At 39.0% G+C, this 18,462-nt stretch overlaps 1 protein-coding gene and 1 pseudogene across 2 annotated transcripts in view; one reads left to right on the top strand and one right to left on the bottom strand.

Moving 5' to 3' along the window:
* Window positions 1–18,462, bottom strand: part of TOP6BL (TOP6B like initiator of meiotic double strand breaks) — a 102,186-nt gene that overhangs the window by 5,077 nt on the left and 78,647 nt on the right. Inside the window, exon 13 of the mRNA XM_081239566.1 lies at window positions 12,352–12,450. Coding sequence (XP_081095692.1) covers window positions 12,352–12,450 — 99 coding nt within the window. The remainder of the gene's footprint in view (window positions 1–12,351; window positions 12,451–18,462) is intronic.
* LOC308620180 (histone H3-like centromeric protein A) lies at window positions 7,195–7,864 on the top strand (annotated as a pseudogene). Its single transcript has one exon. The product of its transcript is annotated as a histone H3-like centromeric protein A (transcript).

Genomic DNA, 18,462 nt, shown 5'->3' with positions numbered 1-18,462 from the left:
GAATTAAAAACATATGTCCACACACCCAAAAATGTTTATATCAGCATTATTCATAATAGCCAAAAAGTGGAAATAACATGTCTATCAGCTGATGGATGGATTAAAAAATGTGGTGTATATCCATACAATGGACTATTACTCAACCATAAAAAGGAATGTACTGTTACCTATTACAACATGGATGAACCTTGAAAACATTATGCTAAGTGAAAGAAGCCAGACACAAAAATCCACTTATTGTATGATTCCATTTATATGAAATATCCAGTATAGGCAAATCCACTGAGAGGAAAAGTAAATTAGTGGTTGCCAGGGGACAGGAGATAGGAGAACTGGGACTGACTGCAAATTAGGTACAAGGTTTTTTTCTTTGGCGTGATGGAGATGTTCTGGAATTTACTGGTGATGGTTGCAAACCACAGTGAATATACTTAAAACCACTGAATTGTAAATTTACAGTGGTAAATTTTATGGTATGTGAATTATAACTCAATAAAAAATGTATTCTATCATACGTTGTTTACCAAGGCAAGTTTCAGTTTCTAAGTAATTATATTCCAAGAAACATAGAAGAGGTAAAGATGGCCCTAAAGGTGTGAAAAAAAGAAACAGTATTAGGAAAACTTCCAAACATCTTTTTTTCTTCTTTAAGAAAAAGCTTACTCTTTTACTTCACTCCAGCCTAGAAATCTCATGTAATAGACAAACCTTTACCCAAGGAAATACCTACATTCAGATATAAATCTCTGAGTCCTAGGAGAGCCTTGCACACCTTCCATTCTCATCAGGTCCCCCAGATGAGAGAGCCCTATCCTCAGGGTAGACCTCCTTGAGTTTAACACTCTATGAGACATTTCATTCTGGTCTACCACCTGCGAAACAATACCTTTCCTTAGGAAGCTGCCTCCATGCTACTGCTCCTGCTTACTCTGGGTTTAAGTTTTTAGTCCCTACACTCAAATGTGACAGTAAGTCCAGGATTACTATCTTGTCTTCATGGCCCACTGTCCTCTGTTCCAAAATCAAGGCTTAAAATCTCCACTCCTGGCACGACCTTTCCATGAATATATTCTATAAAACACTAAATATTCTCTCATTTCTTTCATTTCTCCATAAACTATATAATAGCCATAGATGGTTTTATTCAATGTTATTCAAGAGGTCAGCTATTCTACTTTACCTGTTGAGAAATGGAAACTGAGGGACTGGTGCAGAGGTAAAAGAATTGGACCTATCATCATTAATCTTGTAGTTTTTAGCTACAGCCACTGGGTGCCAGTCGTGTGCCACTAACAAGTTACTAATCACTGGCCATTATCTGAGGAAAACGGTAATGATCTTGAGTAGAGAAGTATGGGTTTGGTCACTCATCTTCTCTGGGCTTGTGATCGAGTCCTATATGGCAAAAATGTTACTAGGCTTCGGATCCAGGAGACCTCATTATAAATCCTAGCCTTGCCATTTACTGACTGTGTGATTCTGGGCAAATTAGAAAAGTTCTCTAACCAGTTTCTTCATCTATAAAATGGGAAATCTACAACCTACCTCAGGACTTTTGTAGAGATTAAAGTGGAAATCTTGGCACAGATTAGGGAGTCAATAAACGTTCCTTCCTTCCAAGCCCTATGACTACTGCGTAAGACTAGCCAGCCATCTGCCAAATTTGCTGGGCTGTGAATGGCCCTGAGGCTATGGGCCATCACCATAGCAATACAGTGGGGCAAAGGAGGTCAGATCATTTCCTTTTCAGATCTCACTGGGATATCAGAGAGGCCCAAGCAAAAGGACTTCACAGGCTGAAACACTTGTAGATCCTGCCCATATATCTCAGGTCCTATGATAATGCCACATGCCTTACCCTTGACCTATCCCTAGAAATTTGAAGATATAGATGGCTGCAGTGAATTGAATAGTAGCCCCCCAAAAGATATATCCAAGTCTTAACCACTAGTACCTGTGAATGTGCAAAGGGTCTTTGCAGATGTAATTAAGGATCTCAAGATAAGATCATTGTGGATTTAGAGAGGGCCCTAAATCCAATGACAGGTGTCCTTGTAAGAGAAAGGCAGAGGGAGACTTGAGAGACAAAGGGGAATGGCCATGTGAAGATGGAGGCAGAGACTGGAGTCATGTGGCCACAAGTCAGGGAACATCTGGGGCCACCAGAGCTGTAAGGGGTAAGGAAGCATTCTCCTCTAGAGCCTTTGGAGGGAGTGTGGCCCTGCCAACACCTTGATTTCAGACTTCTGGACTCCAGAATTCTGAGATAATAAATTTCTTTTGTTTTTAAGCTACCAAATTTGTGGTAATTTGTCACAACATCCACAGGTAACTGATACAATGGGTATTAGCTTTTACCTATTCGCTCAAGTTGTGGGCAGCAGCTTACCGAGCTGAAGGGAAACCAGCAAGAGTGTTTGCAGTGAGCCAGCTGAAAGGAATGGCAGATGCATTCCTAGGAAGGTGCTTCCTAGAAGGTACATGCAGCCATGAAAAAACAGTGTGGTGAAGGGAGTATTCACAGGGGTTCACTGCTACAAAGCAGAGGAGAGTGGGCAAATCCATGAGATGCTGTGATCCTTGGGTGACTAGGTACCCAAACCTCCCCATCTGATCAGGCAAACAGAAGTAAGAGGGGGAGAGAGGCACAAGAGGTGTCTCTCAGAAACAGTGTCTGTAATTTTTATAGCAACTTTATTGAGATATAACTTGCATACGTATAATGAATTGCATCTTTATAAAATGTACGATTTGATAAGTTTGGGCAAATGTACATACTTGTGAAACCATCAAGATAAGCAGCACATCCATCACCCTCAAAAGTTTCTTCTGCCCTTCATAACTCCTCCACTCCCTCCAACTCCTATGCCTCCCGTCTTCAAGCAACCACTGATCTGTAACTGCAGAGTAATTGGCATGTTATAGACCTGTGATAAATTCAGTCAAGCAGTATGTACTCTTGTATTTCCAGGTTTTTTCATTCAGCATGATGATTTAGAGCTTCATCCATCCTACTGTGGGCATCAAGAGCTCACTGCTTTTATTGCTGAGTAGCGTTCCAGTGAATGGATATGCCGCAGTGTGTTTATTCATTTCCTTGTTGACACTGGGTGGTTTCCAGTTTGGGGCTATTACGAATACGGTAGATGTGCCATGAACACTGGTGCACACATTTCTGTGTGGTATCTGCTTTCACTTCTCTTGGGTAAATACCTAGAAGTAGAATGGCTAGATCGTGAGATAGGTGTATATTTAACTTTTTAAGAAACTGCAAAACTGCTCTCCAAAGTGGTGGCATCATTTTTTATTCCTACAAATAGGGTACAAAGAGTTCCACTTCCTGCACATCCTTGCCAACACCTGGTATGGTCAGTCTTTTTATTCCAAGCAGGTGTGAAATATTATTTCATTGTGGTTTTCATTTGCACTTCCCTAATGACTAATAATGTTGAGCATATTTTTGTATGTTTTTTAAAATTAATTAATTATATTTTTTGGCTGCGTTGGGTCTTCATTGCTGCGCGTGGGCTTTCTCTAGTTGCAGTGAGCGGGGGCTACTCTTCGTTGCGGTGCACGGGCTTCTCATCGCGGTGGCTTCTCTTGTTGCAGAGCACGGGCTCTAGGCGCGCGGGCTTCAATAGTTGTGGCACGCGGGCTTAGTTGCTCCACGGCATGTGGGATCTTCCGGGACCAGGGCTCAAACCCATGTCCCCTGCATTGGCAGGTGATTCTTAACCACTGCGCCACCAGGGAAGTCCCCATATTTTTGTACGTTTAGCTGCTTTTGTATATCTTGTTTTGTAAAATGTGTGTTCAAATCTTTTGCCAATTAAAAAAATTGGGTTGTTTGTTTTCTTATTATTGAGGTTTGAGAGTTTTAAAATAATCTAAACATGACGGTAAGATTTTTAACTAAAAGTTCAACTTCTTTAATACTATAAAACTACCAGGTATATGGAGCTATTTCTTCTTGAGTGAACTTTGGTAATTTATGTCTTTCAAGGAATTTTCCATTTAATCTAAATTGTCAAATTTAGTGCAGTGTTCATAATATTCCCCAATAATCCTTTTAATATCTGATGCCACCTCTCTAATTTCTGATATTAGTGGCAATTTGTGTCTTCTCTTATTAATCTTCTTTCTCAATGAACCACCTTTACGTTTCACTGATTTTTTTTCTCTATTGTTTTTCTATTTTACTGACTTCCACTCTGATCTTTATTATTTCATACTTCTGTTTATGTTTAATTTGCTCTTCTTATTCTAGTTGAAGTTGGAAGCTGAGGTCATTGATTTAAGACCTTTTTCTTTATCTTTTTCTTTTTGGCTGCACCACATGGCATGTGAGACCTTAGTTCCCCAATCAGGGATCAAACCCCTGCCCCCTGCAGTGGAAACATGGAGCCTTAACCACTGAACCACCAGGGAAGTCCCGAGACCTTTTTCTTTTCTAACACAGGTATTTTCCTCTCTAACTACTGCATTAGCTATGTCTCACAAATTTTGATAATATGTACTTCCATTTTAATTAAATTAAAATATTTTCTACTTTCTCTTTTGATTTTGTGTTTGATCCATGGGTTATTTATAAGTGTGTCATCTAGTTTCCAAATATTTGAAGTTTTCCAGATATCTTTTTCTTATTGATTTTATTATAATAAAATAATAAAATATAATAATTCTATTGTGGTCAAAAACATACTTTATATGACTCAGATCCTTTAAAATTTATTGAGATGTATTTAATGGCTCAGAATATGGTCTATCTTGCTATATGTCCCTTGTATACTTAGAAATAATGTATAGTCTACTGTGGTTGGGCAGAGTATTTTATAAATATCAGTTAGGTAAAGTTAATTCATAGTGTTATTTGAGACTTCTACAAACTTACTAATTTTTTTTTTTTGGCTGCGTTGGGTCTTCGTTGCTGTGCACGGGCTTTTTCTCTAGTTGTGGCGAGGTGGGGCTACTCTTCATTGCGGTGCACAGGCTTCTCACTGCGGTGGCTTCTCTTGTTGCGGAGCAAGGGCTCTGGGTGCGCGGGCTTCAGTAGCTGCAGCACATGGGCTCAGTAGTTGTGGCTTGCAGGCTCTAGTGTGCAGGCTCAGTAGTTGTGGTGCACGGGCTTAGTTGCCCCACAGCATGGGGGAATCTTCCAGGACCAGGGATCGAACCCATGTCCCCTGCATCGGCAGGAGGATTCTTAACCACTGTGCCACCAGGGAAGTCCCCAAACTTACTGATTTTTCTGTCTACTTGTTCTACAAATTACTGAGAGAGGTATGTCGTGATCTCCCAATATAATTGTGGACTTCATTTCTCCTTAGAGTTCTGTTAATTTTGCTTCATGCATTTAAAAACTCTCTAAAGAAAGTTTTATGAATGTTTAGAGCTATTGTGTTCATTGTATTCACTGTATTATATTCATCATTATGAAGTAACCCTCTTTATCCCTAGTAATATTCTTTGCTCTGAATTCTACTTTGTCTGATATTACTATACCCTCTCCAGCTCTCTTTTTATTAGTGTAAGCATGGTTTATCTTTTTTCTATTCTTTTACTTTTAATCCATTTCTGTCTTTATATTTATTTATTTATTTATTTATTTATTTATTTATTTATTTTTGCTGTACGCGGGCCTCTCACTGCTGTGGCCTCTCCCGTTGCGGAGCACAGGCTCCGGACACACAGGCTCCGCGGCCATGGCTCGCGGGCCCAGCCGCTGCGCGGCATGTGGGATCTTCCGGGATAGGGGCACGAACCCGTGTCCCCTGCATCGGCAGGCGGACTCTCAACCACTGCGCCACCAGGGAAGCCCTGTCTTTATATTTAAAGTGGGATTCTTATAGGCAGCATATAGTTGGCTTTTTATTCAATCTAACAATCTCTGCCTTTTAATTGGGTTGTTTAGACTATATTTAATATGATAATTGATATGGCTGGGTTTAAATATATCATCTTATTGTTTTCTATTTGTCTCATCTGTTCTTTGTTCCCTTTTCTTTTTCATCTTTTTCTTCTTTTAGATTGAGTATTTTTTGATAGATTATTTTCTAGAGCAGTTTTAAGTTCATAGCAAAATTGGGCAGAATATAGAGATTTCCCATATTCCCTCTGTCCCCACTGATGCCTCTACCATTATCAACATCCCCCACTGGAATGGTACATTTGTTACAAGTGATGAACCTACACTGACATATCATTATCATCCAAATTTCATAGTTTATGTTAGGGTTCACTCCTGGTGTATATTTTGTGGGTTCAAACAGATGTATAATGACACATATCTACCATTATACTATCATATAGAATAATTTCACTGCCCTAAAAGTCCTCTGTTCTCCCTCTATTCATTCCTCCTTTCCTCCTAACACCTGACAACCACTGATTTTTTTTTTACTGTCTCCAGAGTTTTGCCTTTTTCAGAATATCATGCACTGTATTTGGAACCATATAGTATGTTGCCTTTGAATTCAGGTTGGCTTCCTTTTACTTACTTATATGAATTTAAGTTTCCTCATATCTTTTCATGGCATGATAGCTCATTTCTTTTTCAGTGCTGAGTAATATTCCATTGTCTGCATGTACCACAGTTTATTTATCCGTTCACCTACTGATAGATATCTTGGTTGCTTCCAAGTTTCGGCAATTATGAAGAAGGCTGCTGTAAACATCTGTGTACAAGTTTTTGTGTGGACATAAGTTGTAACTCCTTTGGGTAAATACCAAGGAGCATGATTACTGGATCACATGGTAAGAGTATGTTTAGTTTTATACAAAACTGCCAAACTGTCTTCCAAAGTAGCTGTACTATTTTGCATTCCCACCAGCAATAAATGAGAGTTCCTGTTGTTCCACATCTTTGCCAGCATTTGGATTTTGGCCCTTCTGGTAAGTGTATAGTGATATCTCATTGTTGTTTTAATTTACATTTCCCTGATGATGTATGATGTGGACTACCTCTTCATGTGCTTATTTGCTATCTGATGCCATTTCTCGTGAGGTATCTGTTAAGGTCTTTGACCCATTTAAAAATTTTTGTTGAGTGAATCCACGGCAGAGCAGGCAATTTGAACGCCACCCAGCCGGGGCATGCGGCCAGGGTGCTGCTGACCCTCACCTGGACACCAGCCTCTGCCTCTGGACCCGGAAGGCCGAGAAGGAGCCACGGGTCCGCAACCCTGAGCGCCAGCCATGGGCCCGCGTTGAGGGTTCCGCAAGCCCGAAGCCCCAAGGAGGCGCACCGCGAGCCCGGCTCCCGCCGCCCGGCCGGGCCCATACTTAGGCACTTCCTCCCATCAACTTGCTCGCTGGAGACATTGGGTTCTGAAGGAGATCCGAACTCTTGAGAAGAGCACACACACCTGTTGTTAAGGAAGAACCCCCTTCTGCCGCCTGGCAAGAGAAATATGTGTTAAATTCACTCATGGTGTGGACTTCAGTTGGCAAGCTCAGGCCATGTTGGCCCTACAAGAGGCAGCAGAAGCATTTCTAGTTCATCTCTTTGAGGATGCTTATCTCCTCTCCTTACATGCCCGCCGCGTCACTCTCTTCCCAAAGGATGTGCTGCTGGCCAGGAGGATCCGAGGCATTCAGGAAGGGCTCAGCTGAGCTCCTGCCGCCCGTGACTCTGGATGATACCAGGGAATCTGCCCGTAACCAGGACCAGATTCTGTACAAGGTGCTGCCTGGACTTGCTGTTTCTGAGCAGAGTGTGTGTGTTGTTTTTGTAATTAGGTTTTTTTTTAAGAAGACTGCATGGCTTTCCTCTGTAACAGAAGTAATATATGACAGAATCAACACATTCCGAAAGTCCTGAGAATAATTTTCAGATGAGGAGACTCCAAGTTTGACTTCACTTTGCAAATTATCCATACGACTGATGTTTTGGAAGACATCAGATTTTCTAGGTTATGGGAGAAAAGGATATTTACTGATTATTTTAGATCTTTCTGTACCATTTAAATTTTTTACCATATGTATATTTACTTTTATTTAAAACATAAGGGAAAAAATAAGAGACAACCACTTCAATCAGTTGCATGGAAGAGCCTGGCACATCCAGCATACAAATCTCTGTCCTTCAGATTGACTTCATCATTAGTGGCAGCAGCAAGTTCCTGTGTGGATTGTGCCTGTCGACAGATTATAAAGCTTTTCAAAAACTCAATTGGGATGAAAATAGGAAATCGTTAAGGTTTGATGTTCTGGCTCCTTCTGGTAAATTCCTATCAAAATCACTCAGAAATTCTAGCTTGTAGAATTTATTTTATTCTTATTTGCAAATCATAGACAATGTATCATAATTTATACCTCAGAATTTTTATTTTTTTATTTTTATTTTTTTTGCGGTACGTGGGCCTCTCACTGTTGTGGCCTCTCCCATTGCGGAGCACAGGCTCCGGACGCGCAGGCTCAGTGGCCATGGCTCACGGGCCCAGCAGCTCCGCGGCATGTGGGATCCTCCCAGACCAGGGCACGAACCCGTGTCCCCTGCATCGGCAGGCGGACTCTCAACCACTGCGCCACCAGGGAAGCCCATATACCTCAGAATTTTTCATTCCAGGACTTTTAAGAGCCTTTTCAATGTTTTTACCGGTATTTTTTATAACTTCCTTGTGGAGAGATAATAAAAATAATTCTTTAATGAGAAAAAGTTAAAGCGAAGTTACTATTATACAGAGATTATACTGTGTTCTTTGTGTGTTAGTGTTAAGTTCTTCACTTGGACACTTTGCCAACAGCCACAATTTAAACGAGAGAATTCAGGGATGTGTTTTTGTCTCCAGTGGAGTAGAGTATGAGCAGATAAAAACCTTACCCATCTCTTGTAACTGAGAGCAGTTGAAGAGATTTCCAGAGAAATAGGAAGTGCCACCCGAAGACTTCTAGATATTGTGTGTGGTGAAAATGATTAGTGAGGGTGGATACTAATAATGATGTGTCGGCCAACTGAATTGAGAGACAAACTAAAGGGAAAAGGACCAAGTTCTGTTGTTTGATAAATTTTAACCCTTTGGAAAAACCTTTTCCTGTTGGACATCAACTCATTTTTATGGAGACATTGGAATAAAGCTTATCTATCTATGACTATAAAAAACATTTTTTTCTTGTTGTTGATTTTTAAGAGTTCTTTGTGTATTTTGGATAATAGTCCTTTAATCAGAGGTGTCTTGTAAATATCTTCTCCCAGCCTGTGGCTTGTCTTCTCATTCTCTTGAGGGTTGAATATTTTTTATGATTCCATTTTATCTCCTTTCTTGGATTATTAGGTATAACTCCTTGATGTGTTATTTTGATGGTTCCTTTCATCTTTAACTTACCAGTTTATTCAAGTAATATTATACCACTCCACAGATAGCATAAATCCTTACAACTATACATCTCCATTTCTCTCCTCCTGGTCTGTGTGCTATTGTTGTCATACATTTTACTTCTAACATAGGTTATAGACCTCAAAATACATTATTACTGTTTTTGCTTTAAAAAGTTAATTATGTTTTAAAGAGATTTAAATAATAAGAAAAGTCTTTATATATATCCACATAGTTACCATTTTAAGTACTCTTCATTCCTTTGTGTAGACCCAGGTTTCCATCTGGTATCATCTTCTGCTTGAAGGACTTCTTTTACATTTATATTTCTTGTCTGCAGGTAGTGAATTCTTTCATCTCTTGTATGTCATAAAAAGTCCTCATTTCATATTTGTTTTTAAGGATACTTTTGTTGGGTAAAGAATTCTAGGTTGACAGGTTTTTGGTTTTTTTCAGTACTATAAAGATGTTCTTCCATTTTCTTCTAGCTTATACGGTTTCTGATGAGAAACTTGCTGTAATCCTTATCTTTGTTTCCTTGTATTACATAACAAGGTGTTTGTTTTTTTTTTGTCTCTGTTTTTAAGATTTCTTTTTACCACTGGTTTTAACCAATTTAATTATGATGTGCCTTGTTGTAGTTTTCTTTGCTTCTTGGGCTTGGAGTTTGTTGAGATTCTTGGATCTGTACGATTAATAGATTTCATCAAATTTGGAAAATTTTCAGCCATTATTTCTTCAAATATATTTTCTGCCTCTGCTGCTTCTTCAGATTCTTTAATTATACATGTATTAGCCTATGTGAAGTTGTCTTATAACTCACAGATGCTCAATGGTCTATTATTATTTTAACCTCTGTGTTTAATTTTATTTATTTATTTGTTTGTTTGTTTATTTTTGGCTGTGTTGCGTCTTCGTTGCTGCGCACAGGCTTTCCCAAGTTGCGGTGAGCAGGGTCTACTCTTTGTTGTGGTGTGCGGGCTTCCCATTGCAGTGGCTTCACTTGTTGCAGAACATGGGCTCTAGGCACGTGGGCTTCAGTAGTTGTGGCATGCAGGCTCAGTAGTTGTAGCTCACGGGCTCTAGAGCACAGGCTCAGTAGTTGTGGCACACGGGCCACACAGGGATCGAACCCATGTTCCCTGCATTGGCAGGTGGATTCTTAACCACTGAGCCACCAGGGAAGCCCCCTCTGTGTTTAATTTCAGATAGTTTCTATTGCTCTGTGTTTTTCCTTAAGTGTCTAATGTGCCATTGATACTATTCGGTGTAACCAGTATAATTTTCACCTCAGAGACATTAGTTTTCACCTTAAAGTTTGTTTGGGGTCTTTTTTATACCTTCCACATCTCTAACGAATATGTTCAATCTTTCCTCTAGTTTCCTGAACATATGGAATACAGTTATAAGAATAACTGTTTTTTGTCTACTAATTTTATCTTCCATGTCAGTTCTGGATCAGTTTGGATTGATTGATCAATTGATTGAGTTTTCTCTTCATTGTGGGTTGTATTTTCCTCCTTCTTAGCATGTCTGTTATTTTTTTTATTAGATTCAAGGCAGTGTGAATTTACCTTGGTGGGTGCTGGATATTTTTGTATTCTTATAAATATTCTTGAACTTTGCTCTGAGATGCCACTGAATTACTTGGAAACCACTTGATCCTTTTAGGTCTTGCTTCTGCTTTTGAGCTTTGTCAGGCAGAACCAAGGAGTGTTTATTGTAGATGTAATTTTTTTCCATTTCTGAGGCAAGACTATTAGTATTTTACCTGATGCTCCATAAATTATAAGACTTTGCTCTCTGGTTGATGGGAATAGGCACTATTCCCAGCCCTGTGTAAGCTCTGCCTATTGGCCCCTGTAATCCTTCTGAGTGGTTCTTTACCTGGACGGTTTCTTCACATGAATGAGCTGATCAGTACTCAACTGAATACTAGAGAGAGGAACCTCTGCAGATCTCCAGAATTCTCTCTCCGTGCAGTTCTCTCTTCTCTGGTACTCTGCCGTGAAAGCTTAAGCTGCCTTAGCATCCCTGGATTCCAAGCTTCATCTATTCAACTCAGGGACACCATTAGGCTTTGCCTGGATTCCTTCTCCCTGTTCCACAGTCTCTGTACTTTCTCTAAGCAGTGTGCAAGGGCATTCATAGAGCTCATTTCGTTTTTTTCCATCTCTCAGGAATGACTATCCCATCCACTGTCTGAGGCCCAATGTCTTGAGAACCATTGTTTCATATGTTGGTTTTTTTTGTTATTGTCCAGATTTTTGGTTATTTCAGGAAGGAGGGTAATTCTGGTCCCTGTTACTCTATCTTGGCCAGAAGCCACTGTATAATCATTTCCCTCTTAATCTCTTTTATTTACTCACCTTATACTTTAATTCCAGAAAAGTCAATCCTGCTGATGGTTGCCTAGAGAGCCAGAAAAGTGGGCTTCAGCTGAAACACTACTACTACCTACACCCAGAATCTGGCAATACACAAGATTTCCCAGCTATGATTTCTCTTCACTCATTAGAGGAGCCTATAACTATCTGATCTCCATGAGGGCAGAGACCCCAACTAATGCAACTCTGTATCTCCAGCATCCAAAAAGGTAAATAGATAAAAGTAGGTTTTTCATTAGGCAAAACTAAACATAGGAATTCCATCGTATCATCATCCTCATAAAAGTAGCTATGTGCTTAGCAGGTTACTTACATTATCTTATTCAAACCTCACAGCGATCATTTTAGGTGTGCATCATTCTTATTTTACTGATAAAGAAACTGAGACTTGGAATAAATAGCTTCTATAATAATACCATGCTACTAGTTTGTGGCAGAAATGGAATTCAAGTGACATCTCTAACCATGCTCTTAACCTCTATGTAATACCATGTTCTATAAAGTTTTTCTAAACCACAGCCTTCCTTGCTAAAAGGCTAACCTCAGATTGTGCAGTCTAAAGTACTACACCTACCCATTGTGTATTCAGGGTTCTCATACATCAATATGGAAGATTTCCACCAAAGTACCTATTATTACTTTACACTTACCTGCTTCACCTCACGTGAGCAGTGGTGAAGAAATCGGTTCTGGGTGATCTCATGAAATGATTTATGCAGCTTGGTCCCAAATTCCTGTGTGTCAGCTGCCTAAAATGGGCCAGAGACAGAATATGTTGAGTTCCAGTACTGGCAACCAAAGGGTAAGTACCCACAGGAAGTTTATATGGGGAGAGATCGAGACTAATAGAAAGGCAAACCACTGACATCCTTCATGTTGTGTTAGAAGTTTCCTTAGTTCCTGTGGACACAGGATAAGTAGAAAGAAGGTCTGGGATATTTGACATGAGACAGATAGTTGTGGCTCCTATATATCTTCCAATTTCTGTTACCTAAGCAAGATCTTTCAAACAAGGTCTTTGTCCTCCTAACTCTATAGGAGATAAATATCCCAGAGATCCATCTGTTCGTGAAGAGGTTATATAAACTGCCCTCCTCTAAAACAAATTCCAAGAGAGCAGAGGTTCTACCGAACAACTAAGGCTGATATAGGAACTTTTCCCCAGATAAATCTTTCAGGGAGGAAAGGAACAGTAATTTAGTTTGCATCCATTAAGGAATGGGTAACAGCCTCTACTTTTTAGTATAGAATTGTATTGATAGGATATTAGAGTTAAAAGGGGCCAGAGTAATCACCTAATACAACCCACTAATTTCATTTCATTTTATTTTTATTTATGTATATGTATGTCATGAAGGAAAGTGCAGTGTTTATTGTAAGGCACCATACAAGGAGTCCAGGGTAGCTAATGCTCCAAAAAACCTGAACTCCCCGATGGGTTTCAGGGGGGTATTTTTTTTTTTTTAAAGTTTATTTATTTATTTTTTAAATTAGTTTCTGCTTTATAACAAAGTGAATCAGTCATACATATACATCTGTTCCCACATCCCTTCCCTCATGCATCTCCCTCCCTCCCACCCTCCCCATCCCACCCCTCCAGGCGGTCACAAAGCACCGAGCTGATCTCCCTGTGCTCTGCGGCTGCTTCCCACTATCTATCTACCTTACGTTTGGTAGTGTATACACGTCCATGCCTCTCTTTCGCCTTGTCACAGCCCACCCTTCCCCCTCCCCATATCCTCAAGTCCATTCTCAAGTAGGTCTGCGTCTTCATTCCCGTTTTGCCCCTAGGTTCTTCATGACATTTTTTTTTTTTAAATTCCGTATATATGTGTTAGCATACGGTATTTGTCTTTCTCTTTCTGACTAACTTCACTCTGTATGACAGACTCTAGGTCTATCCACCTCATTACAAATAGCTCAGTTTCGTTTCTTTTTATGGCTGAGTAATATTCCATTGTATATATGTGCCACATCTTCTTTATCCATTCATCCGATGATGGACACTTAGGTTGTTTCCAGCTCCGGGCTATTGTGAATAGAGCTGCAATGAACATTTTGGTACATGTCTCTTTTGGAATTATGGTTTTCTCAGGGTATATGCCCAGTAGTGGGATTGCTGGGTCATATGGTAGTTCTATTTGTAGTTTTTTAAGGAACCTCCATACCGTTCTCCATAGTGGCTGTACCAATTCACATTCCCACCAGCAGTGCAAGAGGGTTCCCTTTTCTCCACACCCTCTCCAGCATTTATTGTTTCTAGATTTCTTGATGATGGCCATTCTGACTGGTGTGAGATGATATCTCATTGTAGTTTTGATTTGCATTTCTCTAATGATTAATGATGTTGAGCATTCTTTCATGTGTTTGTTGGCAGTCTGTATATCTTCTTTGGAGAAATGCCTATTTAAGTCTTCTGCCCATTTTTGGATTGGGTTGTCTGTTTTTTTGCTATTGAGCTGCATGAGCTGTTTATAAATTTTGGAGATTAATCCTTTGTCAGTTGCTTCATTTGCAAATATTTTCTCCCATTCTGAGGGTTGTCTTTTGGTCTTCTTTATGGTTTCCTTTGCTGTGCAAAAGCTTTGAAGTTTCATTAGGTCCCATTTGTTTATCTTTGTTTTTATTTCCATTTCTCTAGGAGGTGGGTCCAAAAGGATCTTGCTGTGATTTATGTCATAGAGTGTTCTACCTATGTTTTCCTCTAAGAGTTTGATAGTTTCTGGCCTTACATTTAAGTCTTTAATCCATTTTGAGCTTATTTTTGTGTATGGTGCTAGGGAATGATCTAATCTCAAACTTTTACATGTCCCTGTCCAGTTTTCCCAGCACCACTTATTGAAGAGGCTGTCCTTTCTCCACTGTACATTCCTGCCTCCTTTATCAAAGATAAGTTGGCCATATGTGCGTGGGTTTATCTCTGGGCTTTCTATCCTGATCCACTGATCTATCTTTCTGTTTTTATGCCAGTACCAGACTGTCTTAATTACTGTAGCTTTGTAGTATAGTCTGAAGTCAGGGAGCCTGATTCCTCCAGCTCCGTTTTTCGTTCTCAAGATTGCTTTAGCTATTCGGGGCCTTTTGTTTTTCCAAACAAATTTTGAAATTTTTTGTTCTAGTTCTGTGAAAAATGCCATTGGTAGTTTGATAGGGATTGCATTGAATCTGTAGATTGCTTTCGGTAGTAGAGTCATTTTCACAATATTGATTCTTCCAATCCAGGAGCATGGTATATCTCTCCATCTATTTGTATCATCTTTAATTTCTTTCATCAGTGTCTTATAGTTTTCTGCATACAGGTCTTTTGTCTCCTTAGGTAGGTTTATTCCTAGATATTTTATTCTTTTTGTTGCGATGGTAAATGGGAGTGTTTTCTTGATTTCATTTTCAGATTTTTCATCATTAGTGTACAGGAATGCCAGAGATTTCTGTACATTAATTTTATATCCTGCTACTTTACCAAATTCATTGATTAGCTCTAGTAGTTTTTCGGTAGCATCTTTAGGATTCTCTATGTATAGTATCATGTCATCTGCAAACAGTGACAGCTTTACTTCTTCTTTTCCAATTTGGATTCCTTTTATTTCCTTTTCTTCTCTGATTGCTGTGGCTAAAACTTCCAAAACTATGTTGAATAAGAGTGGTGAGAGTGGGCAGCCTTGTCTTGTTCCTGATCTTAGTGGAAATGGTTTCAGTTTTTCACCATTGAGGACAATGTTGGCTGTGGGTTTGTCATATATGGCCTTTATTATGTTGAGGAAAGATCCCTCTATACCTACTTTCTGCAGGGTTTTTATCATAAATGGGTGTTGAATTTTGTCGAAAGCTTTCTCTGCATCTATTGAGATGATCATATGGTTTTTCTCCTTCAACTTGTTAATATGGTGTATTACATTGATTGATTTGCGTATATTGAAGAATCCTTGCATTCCTGGGATAAACCCCACTTGATCATGGTGTATGATCCTTTTAATGTGCTCTTGGATTCTGTTTGCTAGTATTTTGTTGAGGATTTTTGCATCTATGTTCATCAGTGATATTGGCCTGTAGTTTTCTTTCTTTGTGACATCCTTGCCTGGTTTTGGTATCAAGGTGATGTCGGCCTCGTAGAATGAGTTTGGGAGTGTTCCTCCCTCTGCTATATTTTGGAAGAGTTTGAGAAGGATAGGTGTTAGCTCTTCTCTAAATGTTTGATAGAATTCACCTGTGAAGCCATCTGGTCCTGGGCTTTTGTTTGATGGAAGATTTTTAATCACAGTTTCAATTTCAGTGCTTGTGATTGGTCTATTCATATTTTCTATTTCTTCCTGAGTCAGTCTTGGCAGGTTGTGCATTTCTAAGAATGTGTCCATTTCTTCCAGGTTGTCCATTTTATTGGAATAGAGTTGCTTATAGTAATCTCTCATAATCTTTTGTATTTCTGCAGTGTCAGTTGTTACTTCTCCTTTTTCATTTCTAATTCTATTGATTTGAGTCTTCTCCCTTTTTTTCTTGATGAGTCTGGCTAATGGTTTGTCAATTTTGTTTATCTTCTCAAAGAACCAGCTTTTAGTTTGGTTGATCTTTGCTATCGTTTCCTTCATTTCTTTTTCATTTATTTCTGATCTGATCTTTATGATTTCTTTCCTTCTGCTAGCTTTGGGGTATTTTTGTTCTTCTTTCTCTAATTGCTTTAGGTGCAGGGTCAGGTTGTTTACTCGAAATGCTTCCTGTTTCTTAAGGTGGGATTGTATTGCTATAAACTTCCCCCTTAGAACTGCTTTTGCTGTGTCCCATAGGTTTTGGGTCGTCGTGTCTCCATTGTCATTTGTTTCTAGGTATTTTTTAATTTCCTCTTTGATTTCTTCAGTGATCACTTCGTTATTGAGTAGTGTATTGTTTAGCAGGGGGGTATTTTTAAAGGCCAGGTGAAGGAGGGAGTCGCAGGTTATGTGATCAGCTCATGCACAATTCTCTGATTGGTTGGTGGTGAGGTAACAGGATGGTGTCACAGGAGTTAACATTATCAGTCTTCAGGCTCCAGTAGGTCTGGGGGCTACTGCTCATGGTCATCAAGTAGTTAGAATCCTCCATTCGGTGAGGGTTTTTAAAACATATATAAAACAACTCAGGAAATGTGCATCATATACTGTTATCTAGGTACCTCAGAGAGGAGCTAAAGCAGAGGACATGGGTGGAGGGGTCTTCCCCTATAGGAAAGGCCCCATAGGGTCCTGCTCAGTTACAGTTTCATGCAGCTTTCCATAATTCTATTTAGAACAAAATACATATGCATGCTCGAGCAATGAAATATAAATTGCATAATTTCAGTAATGCCACATACCACTTAAATGCTCTTATATTTGCATTTAAAACTGGCACCACACAGAATGAAAATGAATGATAAAATTTATACAAATAATGTAAAATTTTAATTTTTCTTTACTTAGAACATTAACTAGCAAATAAAAAACACCAGACAAGTCAAATGAAACTGCAGAATAAATTTACTATCTTTACTGCTTCCCCCCTTTTTGGCATTTTGCAAGGGCCCCCAAAATTGTGGTGCTACCCCTGACTATATATAAAGAAGCAGCCCTGGGGAACTTGGGGATGAACACACTAATTTTATAGATGAGACAACTGAAATTCAAAAAGGAGAAGTGACCCACCCAAGATCTCATAGCCAGTTAGTATGAAAGTTAGGGCTGACTTTCACTGTGCTACCCACGTGACCCAGAAAGTTGAAGCTGTGAGAAGATGCACTAGATTATAAAGGTGTTATACATTTTGACCCATTACCATTTATAGAAATTTATTTTAGGAAATAATTCAAAAGAAGCAAGCGATCACATATAGGTATTAACTGAAGCACTATTGGTTGGCAGAAAAAATGTAAACAACTTAAATGTCTGTCATTAGGGGAATGGTTTATTAAATTAGATTAAACTAATACAGTGGAAAATTGGTTAACCAATAAAAATTTTAAGACTGTTGAAATAGGGGAAAAGGTCAAATTATATATGAATATAAAATACTTTGTTATGACTATATAGTATAATGTATATGAGATAATATGCAAAAATTAAGTGATAAAGTTTATTAGTTATTATTTTAAATTTTATGTATATTACACTATCTTTTCAAGAAAAAAAGTAAAAAATAAATGAAGTGACATGGAAAGAATGTGTTATTCCTCTGATAATTTGGTCAGCACATACTGGAAGGAAGGAAGGAAAAAAACCAACATTTATTAAGAATCTACCATGTGTAAAAATGGGCAGAAGACCTAAATAGACTTTTCTCCAAAGAAGACATACAGATGGCCAAGAAGCACATGAAAAGCTGCTCAACATCACTAATTATTAGAGAAATGCAAATCAAAACTACAATGGGGTATCACCTCACACCAGTTAGAATGGGCATCATCAGAAAATCTACAAACCACAAATGTTGGAGAGGGTGTGGAGAAAAGGGAACCCTCTTGCACTGTTGGTGGGAATGGAAATTGATACAGCCACTATGGAGAACAGTATGGAGGTTCCTTAAAAACTAAAAATAGAATTACCATATGACCCAGCAATCCCACTACTGGGCATATACTCAGAGAAAACCATAATTCAAAAAGACACTTGCACCCCAGTGTTCATTGCAGCATGATTTACAATAGCCAGGTCATGGAAGCAACCTAAATGCCCATCGACAGACGAATGGATAAAGAAGATGTGGTACATATATACAATGGAATATTACTCAGCAATAAAAAGGAATGAACTTGAGTC

Source organism: Mesoplodon bidens (genome assembly GCF_964165515.1).
Source record: "Mesoplodon bidens genome assembly, chromosome: 7".
Taxonomy (NCBI): Eukaryota; Metazoa; Chordata; class Mammalia; order Artiodactyla; family Ziphiidae; genus Mesoplodon; species Mesoplodon bidens.
Note: the sequence above shows the minus strand (reverse complement) of the source record. Positions and strands in the feature narration are given on the sequence as shown.